The 12,163-nt window shown below is 37.5% G+C and overlaps 1 protein-coding gene across 1 annotated transcript; it reads left to right on the top strand.

The window, feature by feature from the left end:
• Positions 1–8,830, top strand: vgll4a (vestigial-like family member 4a). The gene is made up of 6 exons (XM_030733083.1): positions 1–141; positions 649–768; positions 1,827–1,989; positions 3,941–4,166; positions 5,044–5,158; positions 6,004–8,830. Exons 2-6 carry the CDS (start codon positions 702–704, stop codon positions 6,192–6,194), a joined length of 762 nt encoding a protein of 253 aa, XP_030588943.1. The 5' UTR covers positions 1–141; positions 649–701; the 3' UTR covers positions 6,195–8,830.
• The last annotated feature ends 3,333 nt before the right edge of the window (positions 8,831–12,163 follow it).

Below are 12,163 nucleotides of genomic sequence, written 5' to 3'. Positions count from 1 at the left end.
TCTCTCTCCGCTAGGGCCGCTCAGCTCTCTTTTGTTGTCTGAGGACTGCTGCTGCTGTGGGAAAGTGCGTGAAGAAGGCAGAATACGTAGGCAAACTCGGCTAACTATGCTGTTGCTGTAAAGCTCATTTTTGTCGATGAAGTAAGTAGCATGGACTGGAATTTAGTTTGTTGGATGTAGACTATGGAACCTAATCTAGCATTAAGTGGATACCGATGTGTAGTTTTTAGGTTTTTGCTAGGTAAATCGAAAACAGTCGAGCTAACGCACTGCAAAGTTAGCGGTTTGGCTAACGTAAGTTTGTGTCGTGAGTAGAGAAAGTTAGCTGTCTAGTATTTTGGCTTCTGAAACTAAGCAGACCACAGTCACGTTACATGTAAACAGTTTATCTTAATATCACCAATCTCTACAATATAAGCGTTTATAACTTTATATTGTAACTTAATGCTCGCATTGAGGGATGGCTAGTAGCGGCTAACTAAACAGGTAGCAAGCTACGTGTTTGGTTAGCCACGCTGAAGCTCTGTTTTCAATTTTAGGATATCTGTCGTTGAACAAATAAAGGCTAATGTCTCGGGATTTCCATTAATTGGCGTTTAAACATTGTCCATGTTTTTAAACATTGTTTACAATGTTTCTCTCCTTCAGGATAGCTTGCTAACGTTGATGTTAGCAAGTAGCCTGTTCGTGTAAATGCTAGAATGGACATGATAAACTCTCAGTTCTTGGACAAGATGAACAATAACATTGGGAGACTGCACTACGAAGGTCAGTTTGCCACTTTTTTCTTTCTTATTATCTTTCTTAAGCTTCTTTATAAAACATAACAGATTGAGGTTTCCGTAAGTATAACGATAGATACTCCTGTGTTTTGATTTGCGTTACCCTTTTTACTATCCCGATGCTAGCGTGATGGAGACTGGCAACGACATATTTCACAAGTTGTTAGTGAAGAGTACAACGTCTATTATGTTTAATAACTTCGTAATTTTAAATAAGAAATTTTTTATGGCTTTTATCTAACACGTTAGCAAGTTGCGTACCAATAACAATGACATACACATAAAATAGCTGCATAAATTCCCACATACTAACGACACACAAATCTACAGTTTACTACAAATCCTGTTTGATTTGATGTAGCAGTATAAAGCTTCAGATTGTGTAACACGTTGTGCCACTGGTTAGTCAAACAGCTAAATAAATCAAGCGAGTTTTGCTCAAAAATGCTTAATCATGTGTTTACACACAGTTTCCTTGGAGCTTAGATGAGTGGGAGATTTTTAGCTCCTTGCCGCACTTCTAAAACAAGTTCCACCTCCTAAGACTAAACAAAGTAGGAGTCATTGTATATTAGGAATTTTGGTAAATTAATTTTAATTAGAGTTTATTGGCCATTTACCTAATTGGTGGGTTGTCATGATCTCCAGTCTCCCAATGAAACTGGCACATGGCACCACAAAATATATATATATTTTTTAATTCACCAAAACGTTTATCCATTTTATAACACATACATACTAGGTGTTTTCCTTTGTACAGTGGGCCTAGATTATATCACATTGTCACCTTTTCAGTCACCTGCTAAGCCCTTTAAATTTACTTTGCTTTGTGTAGATCATTGGTTTATTGAAATTTGGCCAAATGGCATTGTTCAGAATGATTTAAGGAACTCTTGATCACCCACCAGCGTCTCAAAAAAATATTTTAAAATGAAGTGATTGAGTCGTTGTATTTTACTGTCTTCTTTGTGAATTATGCTCTGGAAGCTTCATTTTAATCCAGATTTTATTTAGTTATTTCCAGTACTGAACTATTTCCCACAGATGAGTCCAAGATGCCCTCCCTGTCTGCCACCATGTCCAATATAACTGGGCCACCTCCTCACTGCCCAAACAAACGAAAGTATGGTGAAGAACAAATGGAAGACCGAATCAACTGTGATGAAGACCACATGACCAAAATGAGCAGATTGTTTGCCACCCAGCTGTAAGTGCCTTTTAAAAAATGTATTCATTACGATTATGTGCTGGGCTTGAAATTATTACTGCATTAGCTGATTGATTAAATAAATTGTGTACAATGCTGAACATCACTTGTAAATGTAATATTTTGGATCTTGTGGCAAGTAACATACATTGCACACAGTTCCCCTGATTCTTTGCTGATTGTCATACCAAAATGTAAAATTGTTATGAAGCTTGAACAACCTTCTGTTCATCTCTTTTTTATTTGTAATTAGTAAAGTTCGCAAGCCACTCTTTTTATCAAATGTATTGTTAGCTCGGTTGTTGTGAAGGAAAGAGTCGAGGTAAATTAATTGCTTGCTAGCTATTGCTAATTTCCACACTGCTTGCTAATTGTGGTAACAGTGAACAGTTCTGAACCGGTGGAATTCTCAGCCCAGCACAGTGCCAGGCAATCAACCGCTGGCTAATAATAATAATAATAATAATAATAATAATAATAATAATAATAATAATAATATAAAATTTTATTTATAAGCGCCTTTCATGACACCCAAGGACACTTTACGGGGGTTAGAACAAAATAAATCACATAAAGCACAAACAGAAACTAAAATGACCAAAGGACCTAAAGCGAGTATGCAATCTTGAACAGGTAAGTTTTGACTTGTGATTTGAAAACACAGAGAGTCAATATTGCGAATGTCTGGTGGGAGAGAGTTCCACAACTGGGGAGCAGAGTGGGCGAAAGCTCTGTTCCCCATGGTACTGAGGCGGGCAGGGGGAACAGTAAGGCGGATAGAGGAGCAAGAGGAGGTGATGTGAAGAAGTTTGGCTAGATAAGGAGGGGCTAGAACCCTGGGTATTGTCATAGCCTTGGTGTGGGCAGCAGCGCCTGTTCCACAGAAACTTTGTCGGCCATAACTTGAATGATGTGACATAAGATGTTAAAATTCACACCATAGATCAGGGGTGTCAAACTCAATCAAAGGACGGGACACAATTGATAACACAGTCTGAGTCGCGGGCTGAATAGGATTAAAAATTATTATTTTAATCAGTAATATGAATTAACTTTTCCCTCAAAACATTAAATAATGTACACAATTATATTTTTTTTCAAAAATCACACCAGAAAAAATCATTATATTTCAAGCTGATGAAAATTTGAAAATTTTTCAGGTAAAAACTGTAATGTGAATTTCTGCGCTTCAGTTGGCAAAACACTGTAAACTGTGCAGTGTGTCCAGTTTCTCAGCAAAAAGCGCAGCTGCAAACACAGTGGTGGAGACGCATAATCACGCGGCCCCGTCTGCGAAGCTGCAGGGACTTATTAAGATGCTTCATGAGAAAAGCCGACTTACACAGCCTCCTTTCATCCTGGAGCCCTGCTGAGTCTTATACTTTACTTTTCATGAACTTGACAGATTTCCTCAGGTAGCTCATTGCACCTGTGTGATAAGGCACGTCACCAAATTCAGAAGCTATTTGCTCCAGAAAAGACTGAAGCTGCCCGTGACTTAAACCGTTGCCTCTTATAAAGTTCACTGTCTGTGTTATGGTGCTTACCAACCCTTGCCCTCTGTTACGAATCCAAAACAGCCGAGTGTTGGTACTTGCTCAGCAGTGCTCTTGTTTTAATATAGAATTCGGTTTTTCAGTGTGTGCTAGTAGTGAAGCATAAGCAATGCGTGTGTGGGAAACACTAGTATCACCAGGGTGTGCATAATCATTCAATCTACAAAAAAGAAAACATTAAAAGCCTTGAATTTTATTTTTACATTTTTTTTTTGCCAATATGGGTAAAACCCATTCAGTCTGAAATTGTTCAGAAATGAGGTCTGAAGAAAAAGTCTGACCATGACCTTAAGAGTCAAAGACAGCATCTTGCCTTTAAAGTGTGACACAAAGTAGTTCACCAACATAAAAAAAAATCTTCAAAGGAAGCCTTTTTGTTAACTGTCTTTATCAAGGGGCCGTCCCTCTGCTGGAGACAACCTTAGTGAGCACTGGAACCTCAGCCACAGTCCCGCAGAGCATGTTATTTCCTCTTCCAATGGTCTCCATGGGAACCATCTGTATGCCTCCATTTCTGGCTATGCTGTAGACCAGCCGATACCTCTGACCAAAAGCAGCCACGACATCGGAGTCAGGGGAACAGAGAGGTCTGTCATAAGTGGGACTATAGAGCGACAGCAGGTACGTCAACTTGGAATGCTTAAAGAGAGTAATGTGATGTTCAGTGTTAATAACAAAAGCATAAGGGTACTGATTGTAAAGCTGATAAATGAAAGTGTCATTTTTATGTTCATTTATTTGGCTTTGTTAAAGCCTAAGCTATGAACCAAAAAAGTAATCCATAATTTTTACATTTTTTTAAATTTATCCTTTATTTTACCAGGAAAATAATGAGTTTTGTGACATAATTTTAGACATTTGCCCATGTCTCTAAGGGTTAGCGCAGACTTCTGTGTGGGTGTCCACTTGCTCCCTAAAATATGTGATTGTGATCATGTGCTACGAAGGCACAATTGTGCTCCTTGTTGCTGTTGTTCTCCTCCTTGTATTTGGTCCTTGTTAGTTTTTTTTTTTATTTTTAAAGGTTGCACACATTTACTTTTTCCACCTTTCTTGTTGTTCAGTTAAATATGGCCAGTAGGTACATGTAACATGTACTGAAGCACATTTACTGACTTTACTTTGTGGGGAAACACAATAACTGTCAATGCTGGTGTCTGTTTTTAGGGGTGGGTAGAACACAGGTGGATGGTTGAGTACCCAGACCATGTTTGGTATGAACATACTTCAGTTGATTTGCAGCTCATCTTAAAAATTTGGCAAACCTTATAATTAATATCTCAATGTCTGCCTTTGCAAGATGGGTGTACTGAGGTCTATGAAAAGACATTGTACCTAATCACAGACAAATAAAAAACATTTAACCAGTGATATTGGTCAATAAATCATGCTTTGATGTCATTTTTTCATAAACTGTAAGAAATGTCCAAATGTGGATGAAATAACAATATGCTCTTTTCCGTGTTAGCTGATTATATTCATTTTTTTTCTCATACAGAATCGCCCGTCAGTTATTACCTGCGCTCCTGCAAGCAACCGCAACTGCAACCTCTCACACTGCCACATGAATGGCTGTGCTCCTAGCCCACCTGCTGATCAGAGAAAGACCAATGGTAAGCCTTTTTAAAATGCAAGATATTTAGTCTAACAAAGTAATATAATTGCTTCTCTGTATATTGCTTTGCTAAAGTTAGGAAAAGAATTTAGAAGTCCTGTAGCATTTTAAAGTCAACATATCCCTGAAATTAGAAGAAAGTGTGTGACATCAATACTGGTGCTGGGTGGCTGGACAAAAAATTATGTTTTTAATTTGCTAATTTAGTGGTCTGCCTAATTGAAAATCCAACTCAGTGAATAATTAAGAGCAGTTGCTGAATAGTGCCACAAGTTGGTGCCACTTTCCTTTCCGTATGTGTTCTCAGTCTTTTTGCACACATATTGTTGAACTGTGGCCAATTTGAAAATTTTGCATTATAGCCCAGCCCTAATGGACATGTAGTTTGAGTTTTTGACTTATCATTATGCAGACTGGTTTATTGCAGCAGTTGCTAGTCTAAACTGAATCAAAAAGGCATACCAAGGAATAATTATAATGAATTGAATAAAATGTATCTGAGTCTTGAGTTTGTTTCAAAGATGCATTTTATATTGTCTGCATAACAAAATGAAATGTTTTTTTTTTTTTTTTTTAAATTCAAAATCATTTGTTAGAAATCATTTTCATACACTGCGGCTACTATGTTTTCTATGTTCTGCATTAAATTTGCTATCAAAGAATTTTAAATGCCCAGCTGTGTATTTCCTAGAGTTTGACTGAGCACATTCCTAAAGCTGCTATCATTTCATTGAATTCATTGAGAAATCAAAAAGTTTTTATCTACTTTTCACTTTGCATGCATGGTAATAACCAATTTTTTTGGTCTTCTTCCTCTACACGATGTTATTTCTTCCAATTCAGCATGCGATCCTGTGATTGAGGAGCACTTTCGTCGCAGTCTTGGAAAGAACTACAAAGAAGCAGAGGCTGTATCTAACTCGGTGTCCATAACAGGTTCAGTGGATGACCACTTTGCCAAGGCACTGGGAGATGCCTGGCTCCAAATCAAGGCCAGGGGTGGGGGCCATCAAACTCCAGATGCTGATTCGTGAATCAGAGTGATCACTTATTTGTGTGCATATGAGAGTAGAGATCGGTTGCTCTCATTTCTTGCCAAGAATCAACTTCCCTTAACCAGGAACAGTGTAAGACACATGGTGCTCACACCAGCTGTTCGCTCGTGGACCTCAAGGGTCGACCTTCTAGTAGCTCAGATTTGTAATCTGAAATCATTAAATCTCTTATACTAGAAGAGAATCTTAATATTGAATAGTTGGGTTGACTGTGTTAGTTGTGGAAACAATCATAGATTTTATTTTGAAATGAAAATGAGATTCATAGTGGTCAGTTGTTCAGAGGTCATGCTCTGTTTTACCTGCCTTTCACCCGCCTTGATAGCCAAAGAGTCTCCTGCCTTTCCAATCAACATATAAGCCATGGATCTACTCTTTATTTTCATCTAAATCACACTGCTTTTGAATTTATATTACTTGAAAAGGACAGCCAGGTCTAATTTGCACTATTACATGTCTGACCGTTTAGGTAGCAGGTTACCTGTTTCAGTTGGAACCGATGTGTTAAAGAATACATTTTGTGATAATGCAATTAAGGCTCTGGTCCCCCGCTTTCTGAAGACACTAGCTTAATCTGTCTTCTCTATGATGGTGAACTGGATGTATCCACTGTTAAATAATTATAGTTTTCTGTCTTTACTCTCACTGTGGCCGATTACTTAATAAACTAATATCACAGTAGATATCTAACTAGACAGCATGTTTTAAATAGCTGGTTTCTATTACAGTCCCTATTCTATACTATATATTTACTCAGAATTTATTTTTTATCTGTAACATTTTAGAAATACTCACTGCTGGTACAGTTGTACTCAATATATTTTTTGTATCCGGTTTTCATTAGTATATGTAGATGTATATCTTAGCATTCATCTACAAGTCACAGCCTCTGGCAAGGTTGTGTGAATACAGTTTAATAGGCTGCATTGCTTTTTTTAAATTTTTTTTTTATTAATTCTGTGGAGCTGGACACTGCAGCTTTACACAAGACTGAATATAGCTAAATAATCTTCTGTAGCTTTTTATTAGCAGCGACTTTATTTATTCTTCACACGTTGATAGTTTCATGTTGACTTTTGGCAAAATGTAGTGACAGAGAAGTTTGACTTTAATGTGTTTGTTTCATTCCAGGAAAAAGTCAATGAGTGCTTCCCACCTTACCTCCTCACTAGAAGCTGATTTAAAAAAATTTTTTTTTTTAACTATAGTGTTCTTAATGAAGCCATACAAAGTTACAAGAACTTGAAGTAGTAAATGGTGCAAGCATTTTTGCCCTTGCCCTTGAAACAAATTTCAGCACTGTTTAAAAACTGCTACCAAATCAGTTCTAACCCCCCACAACCAGATTTGGGCTTTAGTCCCGTTTTACCTACATTTTGATACCAGGCTATTGCTGACATGTTCATTGTGATGGTTAGGACATATCACATTTATCTAATTTGACTTTTCAATATGTTCAAAATCCTTGTGATCCCTATTTTTTGCACCTGCATTTCAGAAAAAAAAATATTCGAAGTATGATGGTAACAATTTGTGTCTTCATCAAACATATTCATGTCGTGCAAAAAAATCAGCTGATTTGGTCAAGTGGGAATTTTATTCAGATTTGGTTGAGTTTTTTTTTTCTTTCCTAATAAGAACAACAACGGATTATTCCATTGCTTTAACTCTTAAACAGATTCTTAAATAAGATTCTTAAATAAGATTTTAATGCACATGCAATATTGGGTGTCCTTTTACAAGTAGACCTCAGCATTCCACCAGTGCTGCCTGACGCTAAGCTGTCAGTACAGTTGTGTTTAGCATTTACTGTTACATGTATTTGCCTTTTTTTTTTTAATCATGGTGGTGTCATGGTGTGTGCTGCAAAAGTTTTGTTTGAGGCAAATTGAGAAAAGGTTTCTTTTTTTATAAAGTTAGGTTTTGGTAAATTCAATTTTCACTCCTCCAAAATTTGCTTTTGGTAGCATAAACTATTTGTCAACACTGACTAAGATGGGGTATTGTAAAGTCTTAAGTTTGGTCATTTAACTGCCTGGGAAAATCTATACATTTCTGTTAATATTCTGCCATTTTTAAGTCGTTACATTATTCTGACTTTATACTTTAATTTACTCACAAGACTATCATTGCGCCGTGCGGAATGATTGATTGATTGAGTAGCGAACTTATCTGTAGCATCATCTAGCCATGCATTCTAATTTTTTACAGGTTGATTATTTTCCCACAGTTGTCAGATGATTATTATGTGCAGGAACACAACATCCAAGACTTTGTGCAGTGTCAAAAGAGCTTCTGTAACACTTTAGTTTGTGTAGCTTTTGTATGTACCATAGTAGAAATTAGGATTTGTCACAGGATCTGCTTGTTTGACACAAGTAGTTTTTTTTTTTTTTTTTTTTTTTTTTTTTAAATATGTTTGGGGTATTAGTCAATTGTTATTTAATTTCTGTATTTACACTACCTGTATCTCAGACTGTTCCGGGTGTAATCCAGATACAAAAACGTGTTCATTTTGTCCTTATTTCTCTGGAAGAAAATACCACTTTTTTTTTGTTTGTTTGTTTTTTTGCTTTTTTACTTACATTTCTTCAAAAATAAACACAATGCCTGCATTTGCATGTCTTTTGTCATTTTTAAGCAGTTTTAACTCCAAACAAGAGCAGCAGCAAATACAGTAATCAGTTACAAAAACAGTTTTAGACTAGTTTTTTGTTAATTGACCTTTTTCTGCTTTAAACAACAAAGGGCATTTTTGATTTAAAAATATTAGGTATGCTTTAAACAAATCTACACTGTTTCAAAAGTTGTTGCTGGAGACAATAAGTCTGATGGCTGTGTGGGCTGAAATCACATAAAGCCTCAGGATCTCCACAAACAGTGTTAACTTGCTGCGGTGCAGTGCATATGGGAGATTTACAGTGTTCAGACTGCTTCGCTTTTTATTGTCATGGGTTTATTCTAATGTTGGAACTGTCAAGTAATTGAAAGAAATATTAAAAAACTGAACTGACAAAAATATTCAGATTTTATAGTACTCTAATCAGGTATTTTATTTATTTTTTTGCAATTGTCCTAGAAGTTGGGAGTCTGCTGCCTGTCTGTAAGAATCAAGGGGGATAAAAGTCTAATGAGATGTGCCCAGTAAACCTGGGAGCTGCAACTAATCTCAAACTTTTTTTGACAAAGTGCTGAATAAATTTGTGACATTTTTAAAAATGGAGAGATTACATTTTAAAAGACACGAATAAATTTGCAAAAATAGTTTAAAAGCACATTTTCACTTTATAGGTTAATCATTGTCATGTAATTTTATCCATTTGAAAGTGAAGGGGCTTTAAATATGAATTTTTTATAGATAAAAATTTGTACCATCGTTTTACATGATTCAGTCAGATGTACATAAAAAACTGAGCTACTGGCACTGTATATGACATGCATATGTACATACAGTATATTGCCAAAAGTATTCGCTCATCTGCCTTCACATGCATATGAACTGCATAACCAGGTGCTTGATTTTGCGCACCTGTGGCCATGGAAGTGATTGGAACACCTAAATTCAATGATTTGCAAAAGGTGAGTGAATACTTTTGGCAATAAATTGTATGAGGGCCATCTGGATGCACTAAAGCTATGGAGTAAATCTGCAGATTGTTTATGAAATCGGAATGCTGCGAACACTCAAGTCACTGATAAGATGATGGTCCTAGTAATTAAAGCTGCCCTTGTTGAACCATCTCATCAGGAATCATTGCTCATGCTCTGTTTTTGCTTACTGCTGCTGCACGAAATGAAGTGGTTTATCAGTGTATTAGCGAGACCACTTAAACAAAGTGGAACCAGGGCTGTGGAATCTTAAATCAGCTCTTCTGATGGGTTTTTGTCATCTGCTTTTCTGTTATCATTTTGTTAACCCTGTCAGGTCCAATTCATTACTGATAACTATTATAATCCCTGTGATTTTTGACTTTTGAAAATTGCTCTCTTAAAAATCAGTAACATCACAAAAATGTTTTATTTAGGTTCAGCTTTAGGATACTTAGACGTCACAGGTGAGCAGCCTTCTTCAGTTGTGTGACACGTACTCATGGTACTTCATCTATAGTGTAGATTTATATTATGAAACGCACACCTGTGGGCTTATATGAATACAGACTCTACTTTGAATATTAAAGACACATTAAAATGAGCCTTTCTTTAATTGTTAATGCGTTCTTTTGCTTAAAGATTTTAATAGACATGTAAATAGTTATTCTAGCATAGTTGCCTTGTTCAGATGGTGTGAAGCAGAAACTGTCCACCTTTGGCGGTTTAAATGCTTGATGTTATCTGACACGTCACACAACAACTTTAGGGCTGGCAAGAAGTGGCAGTTAAGGAGAACTGTGGAGGTCAATGCAAAATTTTGCATTGGCTTCCAAAAATACAAAAAAACTACATATGCTGGGGATAAAAACAAAGCAAAACTTCTTCATGAATGCAAAGGAGCTGTTGGAAGATTTAGTTGACACAGGAGTGGTGCACCGTTCCATTATGCAGTATTAATGCTCAAACAAGGGCATCATCAAAAACAAACAAACAAGAAAAAAAACAGCAAACCTATCCCAGCTGCCATAGAGCAAGAGGCAAGGTAAAATATAGCATTAAGTCAGTTAACCTTCTAAGATATTGATTTAGTCAGTTAAGTAGCAGAAGGTTTGTTGTGTCTCCCAGCACCGTCTCAAGAGCATGGAGGAGATTCCAGGAGAAAGGCAGTTTCTCAAGAAGAGCTGGACAAGGCCAGAGAAGGTCCTTAACTCATCAGCAGGACCGGTATCTACTCCTCTGTGCAAGGAGGAACAGGATGAGCACTGCCAGAGCCCTACAAAATGACCTCCAGCAGGCCACCGGTGTGACTGTTTCTGACCAAACACTCAGAAACAGACTTCATGAGGGTGGCCTGAGGGCCCGACATCCTGGGCCCTGTGCTCACTGCCCGGGATCAAATACCAAATAGAATACCAGAATTGGCAGGTGTACCACTGGCGCCCTGTGCTTTTACCATATGAGAGAAGGTTCACCCTGAGTACATATGACAGATGTCAAAGGGTCTGGAAAGGCCATGGAGAATGTTATGCTGCCTGTAACATCATTAGCATGACTGGTTTGGTGGTGGGTCAGTGATGATCTGGGGAGGCATATCCATGGAGGGACACACAGACATTTACAAGCTAGCCAACGACAACCTAACTGCCATTAGGTATCTGGATGAAATCCTTGGACCCACTGTCAGACCCTACGCTGGCGCAGTGGATTCTGGGTTCCTCCCTATGCATGACAATATCCAGCCTCATGTAGTAAGAGTATGCAGACAGTTCCTGGAGGATGAAGGAATTTATGTCATTGATTGGTCCCCACACTTTCTTGACATAAATCCAATAGAACACCTCAGAGAAATTAAGTTTTGGTCCCTCCGATGCTGCCAGGTTGCACCTCAGACTGTCCAGGAGCTCAGTAATGCCCTGGTCCAGATCTGGGAGAAGATCCCCCAGGACACCATCGTCGTTTCATTAGGAGCTTGCGCCGACATTGTCAGGCATGCATACAAGCACGTGGGGGCCACACAAACTACTGAGAACCGTTTTTAGTTGCTGCAATAAATTTTCTGCAAACTGGACTAGCCTGCTGCACAATTTTTTCACTTTGATTTTCAGGGTGTCTTTGAATTCAGCTCTCTGTAGGTTGATCATTTTAATTTCTATCAAATGATGTGGAATTTTTTCATTCCTAACACATTACCCAATCCATATCAGTATAGATTTCCAGCATGATTTTTTTTCCCATTGAGATCTAATGTGTTTTCAATGTGTTCCTTTAATTTTTTTGAGAAGCTATGAGTTGTGAATGGCAAACGTTACATGACTAGAAATAAGAAAGGGTTCCACTATATATCAGCAATTTGGGAA

Source organism: Archocentrus centrarchus, chromosome 7, assembly GCF_007364275.1.
Source record: "Archocentrus centrarchus isolate MPI-CPG fArcCen1 chromosome 7, fArcCen1, whole genome shotgun sequence".
Classification (NCBI taxonomy): domain Eukaryota; kingdom Metazoa; phylum Chordata; class Actinopteri; order Cichliformes; family Cichlidae; genus Archocentrus; species Archocentrus centrarchus.
Note: the sequence above shows the minus strand (reverse complement) of the source record. Positions and strands in the feature narration are given on the sequence as shown.

Bases quoted from the DNA above. Each gene is read 5' to 3' on its own strand.
- vgll4a (XM_030733083.1), top strand. From the start codon at position 702: ATGGACATGATAAACTCTCAGTTCTTGGACAAGATGAACAATAACATT. The intron at 769-1,826 runs GTCAGTTTGCCA...TATTTCCCACAG, and splicing joins TGGGAGACTGCACTACGAAG to ATGAGTCCAAGATGCCCTCC. The intron at 5,159-6,003 runs GTAAGCCTTTTT...CTTCCAATTCAG, and splicing joins TGATCAGAGAAAGACCAATG to CATGCGATCCTGTGATTGAG.